At 50.4% G+C, this 20551-nt stretch overlaps 1 protein-coding gene across 3 annotated transcripts; it reads left to right on the top strand.

The window, feature by feature from the left end:
• Positions 1-3712: 3712 nt before the first annotated feature.
• LOC123376644 (carboxypeptidase A1-like) lies at positions 3713-14817 on the top strand. 3 transcript variants are annotated; one of them, XM_045028840.1, is made up of 9 exons: positions 3713-3723; positions 5821-5919; positions 7713-7814; positions 9114-9215; positions 9792-9902; positions 10844-10934; positions 11786-11985; positions 13076-13160; positions 14623-14817. In XM_045028840.1, exons 2-9 carry the CDS (start codon positions 5848-5850, stop codon positions 14808-14810), a joined length of 951 nt encoding a protein of 316 aa, XP_044884775.1. In that variant the 5' UTR covers positions 3713-3723; positions 5821-5847; the 3' UTR covers positions 14811-14817. The 3 variants fall into 3 exon arrangements, with proteins under 3 accessions (XP_044884775.1, XP_044884766.1, XP_044884756.1); XM_045028831.1 differs by lacking the exon at positions 3713-3723 and adding an exon at positions 3818-3831; XM_045028821.1 differs by lacking the exon at positions 3713-3723 and adding an exon at positions 3995-4009.
• The last annotated feature ends 5734 nt before the right edge of the window (positions 14818-20551 follow it).

Genomic DNA, 20551 nt, shown 5'->3' on the forward strand with positions numbered 1-20551 from the left:
CGACTCTGTTTCTTTCTCTAGCTTGGCCAATACCAAGCACACCCATGGCACTCAGTGAATGACGAATGCTACTGCATGGTCCATATGAGAAGGCATAGGGCTGAGAATCAAGATACCTGGGTGCTAGTCCTGGCTTGGACACTGAAGTCCTGTCTGACCTGGGCAAGCCCTCTCCTATCCAGCGTCCCCATCTGTAAAATGGGAGTAATGGCACTTACCTGCCTTGGTAAAGTGCTTTGTGATCTGAGGACAGGAGCCACACACAAGAGCTGAATAGTACGATGCCTGATGATGTCCATCACATACACCACATTCTAACATCCCAACCGAATGGGTGTGTGACCCCATCGGCGTTCCATTGCTTGGTCCGGTCTCACTTCCTTCAAACTCTCCTCCACGATCCCCAGTAACTCCTCTCTGTCTGCACAGGAACCAGGTGCTCCGTATCTTCGCTGCCGATGAAGCCAGTGTGGAGAAGGTGAAGGAGCTGGAGGAGCTGCAGGAGCTGCAGGTAAAGGGAAAGCGCAGATCAGCCGTGTCTGAGGCCTCTGTTGATAAGAGCACCAGATTAACAGCCCTGGGGCCAGGAGCAGGGCCGGCTCCAAGGGTTTTGCCGCTCGAATTGCTTTGAATTTCTGGGTGAACCTCAGGTTGTGCAACCCCCACAGGGATTTAATCTAGAGATGGGATCAGCTCCAGAAAAATGTCTCATGTGCACCCCTAGTGGGGAGGTTTTTTGGAACCGAGGCTCAGGTGTTGCCCATTATAAAGGGAGGCGCATGTTAGAAATTGGAATCCATCACTAGGTTCAGATTTCAAACACGCCCCCCCAAAAGGGTTTGAGGTCTGTGATGGGACCCCCTGGGGTACAACTTGGAACTGGGGTACTGTTCTGCCCCCTTAACTTTCCAGCCTGGGTTCTCTCTCAAGATGCTTTGCTAGTGCCAAGCAGCAAACCCCTCCAGGTGCTGTTATCACTCAGCACAACCGCATGCGGAGCCCCACACCCAGCTAGATTGCGGGAATGCTCCCAGAGCCACTCAGGAAACTTCCCTGCGTCACAGCGATCTTCCTGGTGTGGGCTTGTGCAACTGAGTCGTACAGTCGAGCAGGCCCCATTGTGTGGTGCTTGTGCAACAGTCATTGCATTGTAAATCCCTTGATTACAACTCCCCTGCTGATTAATGGTCACTGAATGCCCTCCTGGGAGTGGTTTGCCTCCTTTGTATGTCAGTAGCCAACTGACAACATATTTCAGTAGCAACCATACAGCAAAATCTCATAACTTGATACACACTCATGCTAGACATATACAGAACAGTGGGTTTCAGCAGATCATGAGCTTGCATACGATCTCTTCCATGACATGCTTTGTATAAAATATGTCACAATTATACAGAAGGGGTGGAGCTGGGGGTTGCAGGGTGCTGCTTTGAGGTAAAGAGTGCCACACGATCCCAACCCTAATCAAAACTGAGACAAAAGTTTGCTACTGAAATGGCTGAATTTTACTAATGCACATGCAGTAGAGAGTCCTGTGGCACCTTATAGACTAACAGATGTATTAGAGCATGAGCTTTCATGGGTGAATACCCACTTCGTTGGATGACATGCAGCCGATGAAGTGGGTTTTTGCCCACAAAAGCTCATGCTCCAATATGTCTGTTAGTTTATAAAGTGACACAGGACTCTGCTGCTTTTACAGATCCAGACTAACATGGCTACTCTCTGATACTTGACACTAATGCATATGTCCCTCACTTAGGAATTATATTTGCCATTCACCTCTTAATACCTCTCTTCATCTCTGGAGGCACCTATTAAGCTTGCTTAGCGCTTATGATAGCTCCATCTCACCTCAGGAGTGAACTGATGCCTTCGCCTGCCTTTCCAGAGCTAAAACCCTTACACAACTATTAGGTCCTTCACTATGTAGGTACTTGTCCATAGAATATCTGGGTTGGAAGAGACCTCAGGAGATCATCTAGTCCACCCTGCTGCTCAAAACAAGACCAATTGCCAGACAGATTTTTGCCCCAGATCTCTAAGTGGCCCCCTCAAGGAGTGAACTCATAACTTTGGGTTTAGCAGGCCAATGCACAAACCACAGAGCTATCCCTCCCCCCTCAGCTAGTTTCCCCTTCATTGAATTACACTAGGGAAACATCTCCTGATTTCATGCAGCTAAGTACCCCTGCAGTGCACTGAAAAGCACCCCTGGCTGGCTGACAGGTCCAAATAGTTCTAAGACTGCTGATGGTTATTTGTTTTGTTTTTGTTCAAAAAAGAACTAGATAAGTTCATGGAGGATAGGTCCATTGATGGCTATTAGCCAGGATGGGCAGGGATGGTGTTCCTGGCCTCTGCTTGCCAGAAGCTGGGAATGGGTGACAGGGGATGGATCACTTGATCATTGCCTGTTCTGTTCATTCCCTCTGGGGCACCTGGCATTGGCACTGTCACAAGACAGGATACTGGGCTAGATGGCCCTTTGGTCTGACCTAGTATGGCCGTTCTTATGTTCTTATGCTCTTTGCCAGCTGGATTTCTGGCGGGGACCTGGAGGCCAAGGCGTTCCTATAGATGTACGAGTTCCCTTCGCCAGCCTTCAAGCCGTCAAAATCTTCCTAGAGTCCAATGGCATTCGCTATTCCATCCTGATAGATGACCTACAGGTGAGTGCTGGATGTGTGGCTTGCCTCCTTTGTATGTCACTAGCCAACTGACAACATATTTTGGTAGCAACGCTGCAGACTGGGATGGGTCAGGAGACCAGAGATATTGCATGAAACTCACTGTGACCCTGTGAGTTCTCTCCACGGCCAAAGTCTCCTCCTAAGTTAAACCAGCTGGACCCCTTTGTGTTTGAGGATACAAAGCCAAGTTCTGCCGTCTGTTGGATCCCTGCTTTCAATTCCACAGACGGCAATAGCGTTGCACGGGCGTGGAACTGAGAGTAGGTTTTGGCCTGTCGTTTTTAAGGGCCTGGTGGTGAATCAGGAAAATAACAAGTGAGTTTGGTCAAGAGCTAAATTCAACTGAGCCTAATTGAAATTCCCCAGGCAAACCTGAGAGCTCGTTCCGGCGAAACTCTGCTCGTAGGACAGACGCTCCTTGGGTGATCAGATCCTGAGAGCAAAGCATCAGACTGCACAGAAACCGAGACAGGGTTTGGCCCAATAATTGTAACTCGTTGTCAAAGCTCAGCCATCGACAGGGGGAAGCAGGTGCACAGAAATGAAAGGCACCTTCTTCTCCCCAGGGCCGGCTCTAGGTTTTGTGCTGCCCCAAACAAAAAAAATTTGGCTGCCTCCCCCCCTACCCCGAGCCCTGGGCTCTCCCCCCCCCCACCAGTGCCCTCCCCCACCCGCACCCCCTGCTGCCCCAGCCCTGGTCTCTCTTTCCCCACCCCCAAGCCCTGCCGCCCCAGCCCTGGGCTCTCTCTTCCCCCCCCACCCGCACCCCCTGCCACCCCAGCCCTGGGCTCCCCCCCGAAATGTGACCTCCTCGTTCACCACAGCAATCCCCCTTTACACTTGCAGTGGGGATCAAACCATTTCTCCTATTTTTATTTCACTTTAGTATATATCTCACCCCCTCCTGTCCCCCGCAGCCCCATCTTTAGTGCTCCACGTGCACATGGAAGGCACAGGGACTAACCCTCAAACCTTGTACCCGGCAAGGGATGGGGATCTAGTAAAGAGGGTTCAGGCAGCGGAGCAGGTGTGGGGGTGCTTGGGGGCTCAACACTGGCAGAGAAGCGGGGTATGATGTACCCGTGGAGGAGGGAGGAGGAGGAGAGGGGGGATCAGGAGGGTTGCGGGAGAAGAGGTGCGGGTGAAGGGGGAGGTGCAGGAGGAGAGGGCTGGGGGAGGGTACAAGGGGAGAGGTGCGGGAGAAGGGGGAGGTGCAGGAGGAGAGGGCTGGGGGAGGGTAGGAGGGGGGAGGTGCAGGGGAAGGGAGGGTACAAGGGGAAGGGGGAGGTGAGGGAGGACAGGGCTGGGGGAGGGTACGAGGGGAGAGGTGCGGGGGAAGGGAGGGTACAAGGGGAAGGGGGAGGTGAGGGAAGACAGGGCTGGGGGAGGGTACGAGGGGAGAGGTGCGGGGGAAGGGGGAGGTGCAGGAGGACAGGGCTGGGGGAGGGTACGAGGGGAGAGGTGCCGGGGAAGGGAGTGTACATGGGGGCAGGTGCAAGGGGAAGGGGGTGGTGCGGGAGGAGAGGGCGGGGGGAGAGTACGAGGGGAGAGGTGCGGGGGAAGGGGGAGGTGAGGGAGGACAGGGCTGGGGGAGGGTACGAGGGGAGAGGTGCAGGGGAAGGGAGGGTACAAGGGGAAGGGGGAGGTGAGGGAGGACAGGGCTGGGGGAGGGTACGAGGGGGGAGGTGCGGGGGAAGGGGGAGGTGCAGGAGGACAGGGCTGGGGAGGGTACGAGGGGGGAGGTGCAGGGGAAGGGGGAGGTGCAGGAGGACAGGGCTGGGGGAGAGTACGAGGGGAGAGGTGCGGGGGAAGGGAGGGTACAAGGGGGGAGGTGCGGGGGAAGGGGGAGGTGCGGGAGGACAGGGCTGGGGGAGGGTACGAGGGGAGAGGTGCGGGGGAAGGGAGGGTACAAGGGGAAGGGGGAGGTGAGGGAGGACAGGGCTGGGGAGGGTACGAGGGGGGAGGTGCAGGGGAAGGGGAGGTGCAGGAGGACAGGGCTGGGGAGGGTACGAGGGGGGAGGTGCGGGGGAAGGGGGAGGTGCGGGAGGAGAGGGCGGGGGGAGGGTACGAGGGGGGAGGTGCGGGGGAAGGGAGGGTGCAAGGGGAAGGGGTGCGGCGAAGGAGCGATGGGGGGAGGTACAAGGGGAGGGGCTGGGAGTGGGATGGGGGTGCAAGGGCTGAGAGGGGCAGGCGCTGAGAGCTGCTTCCCCAGCCCCGCGCAGGCAGAGCCGAGAGGACGGACACTGACCCCCAGGTGCCTGAGCCGCGGGGGTCCCCCAGCAGGGCAGTGTGCCCTGCTGCCCCTCTCGGAGCCGGGCTCTGACTCTCCCCACCCTGGCGCTGTGGGGGCCCGGGGCAGGCAGCGCAGGACGGAGGCGGGGGAGGTGCACGGCGGGCTGGGTCTGGGAGCAGGAGGGGGTGGCTCCCTGGCAGCTCAAGCTGCCCAGCCACTCGCCCCATCAGCACGCGAGCCGAGATCCGCGTCCCCTGCCCAGCCCGGCGGCGCCCTGCCCAGCCCACCCGGGCAGGGAAACGCCGCGCCGCCCTGGGGAGACTCGGAGCAGAGCAGTGGTGGCAGCAGGACCCCTCCTCCCTCCCTGCATCCCGGGCCCCACTTCCCTCCCTCCCCGGCCCGACTGCAGTTCAGGCTGCCCTGCCACTGGAGGGCATCGTCCCCCGGAGCTGAGCCCCTCTCGCCACCGCAGCCCGGGCCCAGCTCCGGGGGATGATGCTCGGGGTCCCCAGCGGCAGGGCAGCCTGAACTGCGGTCCAGCCTGTGCAACTCAGGCTGTCGTGACACCATCAAGCGACTGAGGCCAGAACTGCAGAGTCAGTTCCAGCTCAGCCTGGAAGCCTCAGCTGACAGGGAACATCCTGATTCAGGGCCGGCTCCTGGCTTTTTGCATCCCAAGCAAAAAAAAAAAAAGGGGGGGGGGTCAGGGGGGCTGGCGTGCCGCCCCTTGGAAAGTGCCGTCCCAAGCACATGCTTGGAGCACTGGTGCCTAGAGTTGGCGCTGCTCCTCGGTATAATCAATGCTCTTCCTTCTCCAAAGCCTGCCTGCTCTTGGTGATGCCTTTGCATGACTAGTCCTGCCTAACAGACTCTTCTCCCTGCCTCTTCCAGGCGCTGGTGGATGAGGAACAGACTCAGATGCTAAGGCATCATTTCACGCCCCGGTCTGTGGAGACTTTTAACTACGCCTCTTACCACACTCTGGATGAGGTAAGTGCTGGTGCTCACCCATTGACACGTGACCCACCAGGGTCTGAGAGGCGCATTTTGCGGAAGGAGAATATGAGACAGGCTTTCCCCATTGAATAGGCCACATGAACCCTCTCCATGGGTGGGCACACACTTTGCAGTGTGGGAAAGATGCATTTTGGAATTGCTCTCTCTGCCGTGTTGAGGTGCTGGGACCCTTCGGAGGCTGATTTTAAAGGCACGGCACCCAAACTTCCATTTTCACCACATTCACATGGGTAGGAACACTTCCAGCTGCAGTTACATGCAGGCTCTCTAACCACCAGCCTCCCAGCCCAGGACCCCAGAGCAGTACCGTCCTGCCCTGGTCAAAGCTGGCCAGCATATGGGTTTAACACCCGGTCCGCCTCTCCCTCAATGTGAAGAGGACCATGCACACTTGTTATAACCAAGCAGAGACTTTCCCCAAGCACTCCAGTCAAAGCTCACTGGTTTAGATTAAAACAAAAACAAGTTTATTAACTACAAAAGATAGATTTTAAGTGATTATAAGTGGTAGAAAACTGATCAAAGCAGATTATCTAGCAAATAAAAAATGCAAACTAAGCTTAATATACTAGATAGACTGGATATGAATCAGTAGATTCTCACCATAAGAGATGATACAAACAGGCTGCAGATCCTTAAGGGGCAAGCTGCATTTGCTTGACAGCTTGGAATCCCCAGGCCTTTCATGCACAGTCTAGAAATCCCATTAGCCTGGGTCCCACACTTCCCCCAGTTCAGTCTTTGTTCCTCAGGTGTTTCCAGGAGTCTTCTTGGGTGGGGAGTGAAGAACAACGGATGATGTCACTTCCTGCCTTATATAGCTTTGGCATATGGCGGGAACCCTTTGTTCCAAAGCTGGTTCCCAGACCAGTCGGTGGAAAAATACTGACATCCCAAGATGGAGTCCAGCATCATGTGGTCTGGTCACATGTCCCTGTAGAGTCATAGCCGCCATTACTTACAGGCTGTCTGTAGCGTTCTCAGGAAGGCTCATCAGGTAGGAGATAAGCGTCTCCTAAGGCCTGTTGTTTTCCCTAATAGCTCATTGCCCTGAATGGGCCGTTCCCAACCAGCTATCTAGACTGACAGCATCTTATCTAGTGGGCATTACCCAGGTGTAACTCCATTTGAAATACAGATACATAGTTGATATTCATAACTTCAGATACAAAAATGATACATGCATACAAATAGGATAACCATAATCAGCAAATCATAACTTTTCCAATGACATCTTACATGACCCATCTTGCATAAATTGCATCATAATTATTCCATAATCCTATCATAATAATATCACTATGAAGAATATAGGGTGCAGTGTCACACCGGCCTCTATTTTTTTCTCCCACAATTCATTACATTTTCTATGCAAAAACAAAAAAGGAAAGAGAACCACTGGCCCATATCATCTGAGACTTTCTGGTGAGTAGGGCAGTCGGATACACAACAGCAGCTGGGCACCACGAGGAAGAGCAAATGAAAGTCCCCATTCAAAGATTTCAGCAAGCAGTTTAGTGAGAAAGGTCTCTCCTCCTGGGCAGCTATATACAAATGGCAAAGTTCGTGTTTAAAGTTTGGCAAAGGGAAGATAAGGATTGGATAGCCCCTTCCCAAGCCCTACATCATGGATCAGAAAGCACTGGAATCAAACTAGAAAATAGTCCCTCCCAGGAGTTATCTGAAGCAAAAGGAGTGTGGGGCCAACATAGGTGTATGCCAATCTGCCGTTTAGACCTAACTCCAGTGTCCTCTTTATCCACCAGATCTACGACTTCATGGACTTATTGGTCGCTGAAAATCCAGACCTGGTCAGCAAAATTCAGATCGGGAACAGTTACGAAGGCCGCCCTCTCTACGTCCTGAAGGTAAAGTCACAGGGGGTAGACACGGAGCCTGATTCGGATCTCACACCAACGTCTCGTCGCTGTACCTCCACTAATCTCAGTGGAGTAACTCCTGATGTATAGCAGGGGAGAAGAGAATCAGCCCACATACTCTGTGTAAACACACAAGCTCAGCCCCTACTTTCTGTTGCATCAGTGTAAATCAGCAGCAACTTCACGGCAGTCAGTGGAGTTACCCTGGTGAAAACATGGTGTGAGCAGTAGGATAATCTAGTTTCCTTGTTAATGAAGTTCTGCCATTGTTAGTTAGCAAAGAGGCATTTACTTCCTAAATACCACCACAGAGATTCTGCAAAGCATATGTACCCCATTCCTGCTCTGCCCCCTGCCAGCTAGTCTTTCCTGGGGAATATTTTAATTGCTTTCAACACCCTTTCTGAGTTCTGGTGGACGGTGTTTGCCCCATGATGGACTCTTCTAGTGTCTTCTGTGGGGCCAAGTCAAGGCTTGGCTGGTGGCCTTCCAGGAGAACCCAGGGAATGGGATTTGTGACTCAGTAGGTGATTCCCTAGAGATGAGATTTTTCCTGCAAAAAAATGTAGACAAAAATGGCATTTTACTGTGGAACTGTTTGAGTTTGGGTCAAAAAACCTAAAAATCTAGGACAAAACTGGACTTTTTTGTGAAAATTTCCTTTTTGTTAGAAAACCCATTTTCCGTTCAAAAGCTTTTGATGGACACTTTTCTGCCAGGTGTGTGACTCGGTTCTTCCCACTGAATCAGTGCTAAGCCAATGCCCTGGCATGACATAGAGGGAGTTGTGCCGCTGGAGATGTTGTCTTCTGTATGAGGTGTAAAGCTGTGGTCCTGCCCCCGTATGGTCATTAAAGATTCCCACAACACGTTTTGCAAGGGTACAGTCAGAAACCCTGGTGCTGGGGCTAAATTCCAATCTGGGTAATTAGTACATTCTGCTGACTTAAATTCCCCCAAAATTGTTTTCCTCCTTTCATAAACTACAGTCTAGTGCTGTTGCTATGTTCCACCCCAGAAGCAGCTGTATTTCAGGGAGGAGTGAAGAAATATACAATACAGTGTATCTATCAAGTGCCATAAGATCTGGTCATTATGGACGATGGCTCCTCTGGGAATAGATGAGCTCCCTGTTCCTAAGCATGATGTCATTTAAAAAGGGGGAGGGAGAGCTCTGAAGCTCAGAGACATCTGGCATGGCATAGACTCCCTGAGGGTCTCCTGAGCAGCATTCAGATCTGTGGTACTAAAGGATGGGACCCCCTTCATCTTTGCTTTTCCATGCAGTTCAGCACCGGAGGAACCAAGCGCCCAGCTATTTGGATCGACACCGGCATCCACTCCCGGGAATGGGTCACTCAGGCCAGCGGAGTCTGGTTTGCAAAGAAGGTACCGTCGGCGGTTTCAGCTGAGAATGGCACATTCCAGGATGAGGGGTGAAGAGAAACATGGGACCCCACTAGCTGAGATTACGGTGACCAGACAGCAAATGTGAAAAATCAGGACGGGGATGGGGGGTAATAGGAGCCTATATAAGAAAAAGACCCAAAAAATCGGGACTGTCCCTATAAAATCGGGACATCTGGTCACCCTAGCTGGGATGTGCTTGTCCTGGAGGCAGCATCAAACTCACCTGACAGAGTCATGACAGCTAAGAGCTGGTGAAGTCGGTGGTGCTACTTCCGTGAGAGGGTTGGGCCCTAGCGGAGGCAGGAATTGTGCATGGAGGCCAGAAGAGGATGGAATAAGCTCCCTGCTCCCTTGAAACAAGCCCCCAGAATTGCAGGGTTTCATGCCCTGCAGCAGGCCAGGGATAATGGGCCAGGTTCTCAGCTGGCGTAAAGTGACAGCTAATTTACGCAGGCGGTGGCTCTGGCCCTATGAGTGCAATGAAGCCCAGTGCTAGAATGACGAATGTGCCTGGGCCTCAGGGCGTCTCTTCCTCACCTGTGCCTCCCTGTTCAGATTGTGGATAGTTACGGCAAAGACCCTTCTCTCACCTCCATCCTGGACAACCTGGACATCTTCCTGGAAATCGTCACCAACCCCGATGGCTTTGCTTTCACCCACACCAAGGTATTTCTCCTTGGCCTCCTTAGCCGGCCTTTATAACAGCGATCAGATCTCTGGCTCAGGACTTCCAGGCAACAAGCTCGTGAGCGGAGGGGCAGGGAGGCGGGGGGCTGGATGGGGAGTGGCAAGAGGGGTCCCTGCAGCTTGGTGAGCCGTGCATTGGGTCCTGATACGCTGCTGTTTCAGTGCTATGTAATGGGAGCCGTTTCTCCCCACCTGGCACATTGGGCAATGCCCACACAACGGTGAAAGGCCATGGAGACTCACTGGAGGCCTCAGCGCTTGCTTCAGTCCTAACAGGGAAGAACTTGCTATGTGGGTTAAAGACGCAATCGGACCTTGCTGGGTCAGGAAATTGACCTGTAGTTGCCATGAGCCTCTGGATTTAGCTATAACAAGGCAAGTACACCCAAGAGAAGTTAAGGCAGACCTGATCTATCCAGACTGTAGGCACCTGAGTCTCCATATCCTTATTGTTTGATATCTGTATTACAGTAGAGACACCAACCAAGATCAGGATACCAACGTGGTAGCTGCTGTACAGACACATAGTGAGAGGTGGAGCCTGCACCGAAGAGTTGGCCAAGACAGGCAAAGGGTGGGAATGGAGAGAGAGGGAGAATTATTTGCCCAAGGCGAACCAGCAAATCAATAGCAGAGCCTAGAACAGAATCCAAGATTCCTGAGTCCCTGTCTAACACCCTATCGACTGCTCTCCTCACACGTTTATATTGGTGTAACTGCATTGACTTCAGTGGATTCACTCCAGCATAATCAGTAGAGACTCGGGCCGCTATGTGCCTAGAGAACAGACTTTCTCCCCACCAGTGCGGCGTGACCCATCGGCCCTAGGAGACGCTAGTCTCATTCAGCCCTGTGGAAAGGGCTGTTAGCGATGCGGCCCTGGCTGGCACCCTGCTAAATGATTCTCCCCTCTGTCCCAGAACCGCATGTGGCGTAAGACCAAGTCCATCAACTCTGGGTCGGCCTGCATCGGCGTGGATCCCAACAGGAACTGGGATGCGGGTTTCGGCGGTACGGTTTCCCTTTAACTCCCCTGGGGGGAATTTACATGGACTCCCCTGGGCCCAGGGAAGGAGTGAGCAAAGGGCCAGGCCGTGCTATCCACAGCTGGTTAATGGGAAGAGCTGGGCTTTATCCCTACAGCGAAGGGGCATCTTCTATTGCTCTGGAGTGACTCCAGCACTGTACCCACTCTCCTCCGCTGCAAGGAGAGGCAGGGGGAGATTGGGTCGTAAGGAACAAGTGCAGGGGGAGGGCGATAAACAGAAAAGTGGGGGTCATTTGGGGCATTGCTGAAGAATTTTGTTCCCAGGGGAGAGCCTGGAAGAACCTGAAGGGAACTGAGCATGTGGCCTAATCCGTGTCTCCCTCTGCCTGGGATATTCTCGCCTGGAGTGCTTTACCCCACCTCTAAGGGGGAGAGGGGAGTTCAGACTACGGCTGCCAACTTTCTAATCGCACAAAATCGAACACCAGTCTGAGCCGCTTTTATTTATTTATTTTTTTTGCTTGGGGCGGCAAAAATGGAAGAGCCGGCCCTGCGACCAGGCACTCCGGTCAAAAACAGGACACCTGGCAACCCTAGTTCAGACTCCATGGCCCATTCAGTCCTTGGTCTCTGGTTTGCCAGTGGGGGTGGGGAGGAACCAGTTACATTGCTGATGTGAAAACTTGGCTGCTAGAGACTGGGAGGAAACCCCCAAATTCATTCCACCTAGGCCACCAAACAGCCAATAGCCCCAAAGAGCTTTGGGTTTGTGCTGGCTGGCGATGGAAACCTCCCCCTGCCCCCCAGCCCCGTCCATTACTGACCCTTTGAGTCGCTATGTTTCTGAAGCAAAGATACCCTCTTCCCTTTGCAGGGAAAGGGTCCAGCAGCAACCCCTGTGCCGAGACTTACCGTGGCCCCTACGCCAACTCGGAGCCTGAGGTGAAAGCCATCGTGGACTTTGTGAAGAGCCATGGGAACATCAAAGCCTTCATCTCTATCCATAGCTACACCCAGCTCCTCTTGTATCCCTACGGCTACACCACAACCAAGGCCGCCGATTACCAGGAACTGGTAGGGTCTTCCTCACACCCTCAGGGTGAGGTGGCTGCCGGGGGTATCCTCTTTCAAAGTGGGTCCAGAACGATACGAAGACTGTGGGGGGTCACTCAGCCGCAGGGCCGGCCTGAACCCCTCCACCCCAGCTGTGGATTTTCTCCCCACGCGGGTTTCTCCTCCGTAATCACATCCCCTTTCCTGCCCACACACATTTTTGGTTCAAAGGCCTCTCTGCTCTCCCTCCGTGGCTGCGTTGCAACCAGAACAAACGGGTTTGGGGGCTCAGAGGAACCATTTGCAAATGACACTGCAGAATTTAGGGCACTTGGCTGGAGCCTGCAACGACCCAGCGAGGCTGGTGAGAGGGGGGCATTCAAAGGGGTGAGTTGAAGGAAGAGCCTAGGAAACGATGGAGGACGGGCAACAAATCCCATTTTACCATAAGGCAGAAGTCAGCTGTAATGCACTGGGGCTCCGCATGTGCCATCAATAGTGCCCTCTAGTGGCTGAATTACAGGAAGGGTAAGAACTCGGCTACTGTTGCAAGCAAACTGAGATCCTCCTTTAGCTCAGGTAGCAGGTGCCTCTGCTCTGCTTTGGAGCCAGAGGTCGTGGGCCCCACTGAAGTTGCGCATATATGGTTTAGTTGACCTGTCTCTCTCAGGTGGGGCACTAGGTGACGTTGTCTGTCTGGTACAAGCACTGAGACGTCAGTCAAACCTGAACTCGGTGTTCAAACGGCGCCATAATCTGCCTTCTCTATTGGGCAGAAGGAGGAGTGCCCAGTACCCACAGGAGGGAGGAAAACATAGGGAGAGTCCCTGGAGGAAAGAAGGGGAGCTCCCGCAATGCCATAATACCGGGGTGATGGGCAAGCAGGAGAGACTTCTGCAGGACAGATCCACTCAGCCCTGGTCCGTTGTATATTCCCAACACCGCTCTGCTTTACTTTTCCAGCCTTTGCATCTCTTCCCCCTGGAAAGATGCAACAAGCTGCCAACTTCCCCTGCTCCAGTCTGGCATCCTGCCCCCGCCCCCTCTGAACACAGACACCACTCACATCCAGTGTCTAACTCATTTTTCTCCCCTTTGCATTTTTCTCCAGGATAATATTGCTAAAGCTGCAGTCGCTGCCCTGTCTTCCCTCTATGGTACTCAGTACAGATACGGCAGCATCATCACAACCATCTGTAAGTTACTAGGGATGACCTGGTCCCTTTAGCCATGGCGGGTGGGGGAGGAACCAGGCGGCTTAGTCACTCTACAGGAAAGTACAACCACCGCGAGAGCCTTTTCCTAGGCCAGACATGCCAGGAAGCCAGTCCCCACTGTCCAGCTGCTAGGAACATTGTCACTCACATATCAGACCATTGGTCCCTCAAGCCCATGTAAAGTCCAAGGACACCCCCATCAGAAAGCTGACTAGGATGTCAGAACATCTTAAAAAAATGCCGCCCTAGTCCATCCTAGTTTTCACACTGATCCCAGTGCATGCTGGGTTAGGATTTTGGGGGTTCAATCAGTGCTGTGTGAACACGCTAATGCAATGGCGGTATGATGGGTGTCATGACTCAGGCAGTCTCCGTACGTTGGTACAGCCACCCCACAGACGCAGCATCTCGCCTTCAATGGAGGGCAATAAGTGGTACTTCAAAGTAAGGCAACCTGATCTTCATAAGGCATCTGGCCAACGGGGCAGCGTGTGTGAGAGCGCCTTTGTTTGACCACTCCTGTAAGAGTCTACAAAAAGCTTTGAAGGATTCATAGATGAAGGCCAGAAGGGACCATCCATTGTAGTCATCTAGTCTGACCTCCTGCATAAAGAGGCCATTGCTAGAATTTCACTTAGGGTTTGTCTTTACTACCGCGCTGCATCGGCACAGCTACATGGATAGAGCACCCCTGTTGGCGTAATTACTGCACCTCAACAAGAGGCGGAAGCTATATCAACAGGAGATGCTCTCCCACCAACATTGCACGGTGTAGCTTTAAGTCGATGTAACTTGCGTTGCTCAGGGGGTAAGCAGTAGTGTCGATAAGCCCTGAGCGATTTCTGCGTCCAGCCTATATGTTTCGGTTGAGCTAGAACACATCTTTGAAAAAAGGACACATCCAATCTCTCCATTGCTAAATCAAATCCACCACATCCCTAGCTAAGCTTGAAGTCTGATTTCTCCACTGTAAATGCCACGTTCTAGCCAGGGATGTGGGCTGGAGAAACCCGCGTGCTTTGTCAGTGAGGAGAACGGAACTTGGGCTTTCCCCACTCTTTGTAGCCTCTGTAATTTATTCTTTGAGCGATATGCCTGTGCTACAAGGCTCAGATCGAAACCATCCTGCTGTTCACAGAACTTGCATTGTGGGTTTTTAGATCATCATCTAAGGACCAGCAGCAAAGTTTAAACCTCCTCCCCAAAGTTTGGAAGATGGAGGGTGATGCTGGCCCCTAGCTCTTGTTTTATTCATTTGGTGTAAGTAACTGAGAGCCAAACACTCCCCCTTGTTGCAAGGACCCATCCCATGCAACAATTTGCTTCTTGTATTTTTCAGCAGACACATTTAAAATGACCTTATAACTGGCCCCTTCTCTCTGCACCCATTAGTAATGCTAGCCATAATTTGTTTCCTTTTGGATGTGTTTCCTGAATCTAGATCAAGCTAACGGTGGAACCATTGACTGGACTTATAACCAGGGCATTAAATACTCCTTCACTTTTGAACTGCGGGACACAGGGCGTTATGGGTTCTTACTGCCTGCCAACCAGATCATCCCTACTGCCGAGGAGACATGGCTGGCACTGATGACCATTATGGAGTACACACGGGACCATCCCTATTAAAACAGGACAGACTGTGAGCTCAGTTTATTTCTCTGGAGGAATCCAGTGAGTGATGCAACTAGCTAAAAACAATTAAATAATAAAAAAAAATCAAATGAACAAAGAGTGTGTTATTTTTCCATCTGGGTTTAGATAACTTTAATGGAGTCACTTCAAGTCCATCCCAAAAATCTCTCCAAAGCAAAGCAAATGCCTTGTTTTCCTTATGTGGTGGACTGCACAAGTACAGCTCATAATGCTGACGTCCCTGCCACTAGTTTTAGACCCATGGCAAGAAAGCGGGTGGCACGTTTCCCCTAAGAGCATAGGCATTGCCCTGCCAGATCTTCTGTTGTCTCCACGGATAAGAAGATTCTTTGGTGTCTCTCTAGAACAGCCTCGCTATCGTCTCTCCCATCCTTCACCTGCACCTCCTCAGGAAATCTCCCCTCCATTTTATATCTTAGACTGAACGCATCTCTATCCTGCAGAATGCTGCATCCTTAACTGCAACAGGGATGACTTATTCTAGGAAGCCCATGGAGGGGATGTGACAGGTTGGGACTGCCACCTGATGTGCTGGAACTACCTCTGAGCCCATTTTCCCCGGCAGCTTGGGACTTCAGTACCCTGCCTGGTTGTGCCAGACACGCTAGCCTGCTGCAAAAACAGACCCAGGTCTGAACTACGTCTCCCACAAGCTGCAGACTTAACTGAAAACAGCTTAAGAAGTGTTCCTGTCTCTAGCACCCAGACACCCAGTTCCCAATGGGATTCAAACCCCAAATAAATCCGTTTTACTCTGTATAAAGCGTATACAGGGTAAACTCAAATTGTTCGGCCTCTATAACACTGATAGAGAAATATGCACAGCTGTTTGCTCCCCCAGGTATTAATTACTTGCTCTGAGTTAATTAATAAGTAAAAAGTGATTTTATCAAATACAAAAAGTAGGATGTAAGTGGCTCCAAGTAATAACAGACAGAACAAAATAAATTACCAAGCAAAATAAAACAAAAACACACAAGTCTAAGCCTAATACAGTAGGAAACTAAATGCAGGTAAATCTCACCCTCAGAGATGTTCCAATAAGCTTCTTTCACAGACTAGACTCCTTCCTAGTCTGGGTCCAGCAATCACTCACACCCCTGTAGTTACTGTCCTTTGTTCCAGTTTCTTTCAGGTCTCTCTTTGGGGTGGAGAGGCTATCTTCTGAGTTCAAGACAAAATTGAGGGGTTTCCAGGGCCTTTTATAGTCTCTCTCTTGTGGGTGGAAACCCCTTTGTTCTCCTGTGCAAAATCACAGCAACAAGATGGAGTCTGTAGCCACCTGGGCAAGTCACATGTCTATGAATGATTCCATTTTTTGCCGATGCCATTGTTTACATGTTTGTTTGAACGTTCCCAGGAAAGCTCAGATGTGAATTGGCATCTCCCAAAGTCCATTGCTAGTTAAGTACTCCCAATTACTTGAATAAACTCTTCACGCTGTGTTGACCAAATCTGCCTTATGTACTTCCTACAGGAAACACTTTAAAATACAAGCATAGAGCCAACGCTCATAACTTCAGATATAAAAATGATACATGCATACAAACAGGATAAATATATTCAGTGGATCATAACCTTTGCAAAGATATGTTACATGGCATATCTAGCATAAAACATATTCCAGTTATGTCATATTTACACTCACAAGAATATTTCTATAAAGCATTATGGGATGCAGCGTCACAGAGGAAAAGGAATAATTCTGCTCCTTGCTGTGCCGTTCCTGTTTCTAGTGACTGGGCATGAAATCTTAGGACTCTTAAGCGCTACTGGCAAAGAGAAACCAAGCTACAGTGAGTTCCAGGTCCATTGTTCATTCCACACAACTCACGAGAGCTTGATCATGCCAAGATACAATTCTTTTCAGTCCGGTTTTCCAAGTGACTTTATGACAGCTGGAATCTTATGTTGGAATCCAATCACTTAACAGTATCCTCTGTTGTCTCAAGGAAGAGTGACATTCACACCATGCCCTGGGAGACAATGCAGGGGCTAACAATGGACTGACCGAGAGTCTTACCCCCCCCCCCCAAAAAAGTGCTAGTTTTTGATCTACAATGAGCCACTCATCATCTAAAACATACGTAAAGGACTGAGCTTGGTCCCATTGGGCCTCAAGAGAGCAAGACTGGAGCCCTGCTTTGTAACAGACCCGAGAGCTGGCTAGATTCTCTGCTCTGCTGGTTCAAAGTCAGGGCAGGCTGGCAAAGGCGGAGAGTCATTAAGTGTGGTAGCCCACATGGTGCAAGCCGGATGGGCTCAGTTCTTAATGGACAAGCCCACGTCTCACAAATATCAGAGAATTAACTCCTCTCACCCATAAAGAGAGGTTGCTATCGTTTAGGGCTGAGGCACGGGGTGGGCAAAGCTTGCACTGATCATGCCTGTGCTGTATTTGTTTTTAAATGGTCTCCGGCACCATCCTCTCCCCACACCCACTAGCAATTCCCCTGCTACACTGTGGGGCTGGAGCAAAGTCCCAGCCAAGGCCCGTTTTGACACCCTGGCTCTGCAGTTACTGCCCTACACTGATTTTTCTGTTAGCCCTTAAAAAAATAAAATAAAGTCAATTAAAACAATACTCAGCCATGCTGCATCATTTGCTTTTTATTGAATCAAACAATTTAAAAACCAGAAAACTCTACAGAAATCTATTCCACCCCCCTCCCCCCGAAAACAAAACAAAAGCACCCGCCTAATCATAGGACACAGTTAAGCTAAGATGCAAAACATACAAACCCTCAAAGACAATAAGAGGATAAGACGACATGTTCATCAGCTCTTCCTTCGATGCACAGGATTAAGATGATCTTAAACAACCCTGACTGGCTTGGACTCTTCCTCTGATGCAGAAAAGAGTTTCCTAGTAGCCCAGGGCAACAGAGGATTTCAGATCCTAGTACTGTAGCTGGATAATAAAAAATCCTTTGCCTCAGAATCGCTATTTGATTTCAACTGAGACACTGTATCCCTCTCCTCCGAGTTTACTGCGTGTGTGTGTGTGTGTGTGTGTGTGTGTGTGTGTGTGTGTGTGTGTGTGAGAGAGAGAGAGAGAGAGAGAGAGAGACAACCCTTTTGAATGCGTGCACACTTCAGATACCTTGCATTCAAACATAAAGTATGTTCTTTTTAAGCTGCATTGGTCCCAGTGTTTTAAGCATGTAACAAACAAACCGACATTCTCTTTATTCTCCCTCACCACCCCTTATTTTAAACATTCAACAACATTGACCAGATGCAGCAATTTTTAGGGGCACAATATTATTGTCAATTGTCTTAAGCAAAAAGCTGATTGGATTCTGTATGAGATGCCTTTTAGCTCAAGCTTTTATTTCATGATAGTGTGAAAAAGTCAGACTCTTACTGCCTGAAGGGGAGTGATGAATGCAGCCCATCAAGCTAACATGCAAACCAGCATGAGTCAGTTTTAGCCTGGATGTTCAAAATTAATAAAATACTTCACATTTTTATGACACTTTCCTAATATCAAGTAAAATCTTTTCAAAGCCTGTAACAGACATCAAATAACAAAGCCTTATAGCACCTCTGTGAGGTAAGGAAGGATTATCAGTCCCATTTTACAGATAGGGAAACTGAGGCAGAGAACAGCTAAGTGACTTGCCCAAGGAGTAAGAGCCAGAATGAGAACTTGGGGGAGTCCCATACTTTGCTCTCCAGTTGACTCGCAATATCACGGATCAGTAAATAAAAGATCAAATTTGGCAAAGCCTAGCTGGTTTGTTAAACATAAATAAATGCACCAAAAAACCAACAAAACCTTTCAAACCAGAAACCTGATAACATAAGTCAGACTATGTAAGACGTAAGACCAGTTAATACGATTGTAAGACTTACTGAGCAGATCGCTTCCTATGGCTAGGCAAACAGGAGAGAGAGATAGTACCTCACATTCACTGTCCCAATTCAACTGGCCTTGAAATCCCGCACATCTGATTAACCCAACTGTCCGATACACACAGAAGTCAACTCTGTAGAAATCCAGTGTATTGGGCTATCCTTGGACAGTCAAGAATTTGTACAAACTCAAAAAACTTTTCTTTCTGAGTAATTAAAATGGAACTTCCTGGATTTCCTTGGGAAATGGGGAGCTGTAATTTATGAATTGGGATCAGGGTTTGTTACATATAAAAATACATATATTTAAAAATGTATAAAAATGCCAAATGTGGCGTAGGGTCTTAGAAGTGCTTGGAGCAAGACATACTGGGTTGTGTTGGCTGGCATCTGAAACCCATTAATGCCCCACTCAGCAGGTCCTATCCAGAGTCCCCTTGCACATTTGATCTCTGCAGAGCGTGGGAAGTTTGTATTCATGGGAGCTGTGTGTAGAAGGCTGCTTTCCTGCTCAGGATTACAACACATAGACCACCTCTGAGACTCCTTAGTCACATCCTTCTCTGGAGGAAGCCAGATCCAGGTGGCCAGCTTACATCCTGCATCCCCAGGGCTGTCAGCAGTTTTTGTGGCACTTGCCTTTATGCAGCACCCTGATTGCACGTACTAAATAAAAACTGGTCTGTCAGTGCTAAAAGGCGGAAACGAAAGCAGGGAATTTTTGGCATGCTACAGGACAACAAAGCCTCTCTCAGGAAGGTGAGACTATGCCATATGCAGGGGGCCGCCTTCCCATACATCCCATGTCCCAGTGCCACCAACTGATTCTCTAAGGAAGGAAAGGAGTGAATCTGTTTACAATCTTTACACCACTTAAAGACATGCTGCTGTTGGCGATACACATACAATGGCAGATTGCTACAGAGGAGGAATAAGATCAAGGTAGGGCTAATCTTGCACAAGGCCAGAGAAGCGTGTTCTTCAGCTTGGCTTTTGAAGGTCACTAGCAGCTGCTGAGCATCGACGGTTCCCACTGAAGTTGATGGGAACGGAGGGCACTCGGCACAGTGCAGGGTCAGGCCCTAGGCTTTGACAGCGCTAAGCAGGATCAGCATTAGAGCGCCAATCCCCGGCCACTGGGAAGTCACCCAAGCAAGCAATCACTCTTTCTATGAGGATTCAGATTAAGAGCCTTGAATTACTTCCATGGCTTTAACTGCTACCTATAATTGACATAGTCAAGGGTCCATACCAGCCTGTTAGATGAGTGCTGACCCCACTCTGCTAACACCCTCTTCCCTCCATCTAAACCCACCAGCAAAATCACAGCTCATCCCCCAGAACTTCCCAGTGATGGAAGCAGAAGTGTAGCCAGGGGGCAGGAGTGTTGATCACTCACCCTGCTCAGAGTAGGGTGAAGCAGCACTGTGGGAATATGCCAGCACCCTGTGTAAACTTGCACTTCCGCTATTGCTACTTCCAGCTGAGCACTATCTGTGGTGAATTATGGGCCTGATTTTTTTGGTGCCGGTGAAACCAGAGGACAGCAAGCCTTAAAGGACAAAATAAAATAGTTGGACTAAATTCAATCAATACACTAGGTAAAAACTAGAAAGCGGGGTCCGCAAGAGGCTGTCCCGAGTCCCCAAAACACAGCTATGTAGGGTGAAGACAACGCATCAACTAGGTTTCTACTGCTAGTGGGCTCCAAATAACTTCTAACCAGCCACCAAGGAAAGTGCAAGCATAAGCCAATACTGCTGGCTTGGGAGCCTTTGCGTTTGATTAAGAGGCATTTTAAGCTTTGATACATTCTATTCAAATCCTCAGGCTCCCAGAAAGTCACCAGATTCATG

Source organism: Mauremys mutica, chromosome 1, assembly GCF_020497125.1.
Source record: "Mauremys mutica isolate MM-2020 ecotype Southern chromosome 1, ASM2049712v1, whole genome shotgun sequence".
NCBI classification, from domain to species: Eukaryota; Metazoa; Chordata; order Testudines; family Geoemydidae; genus Mauremys; species Mauremys mutica.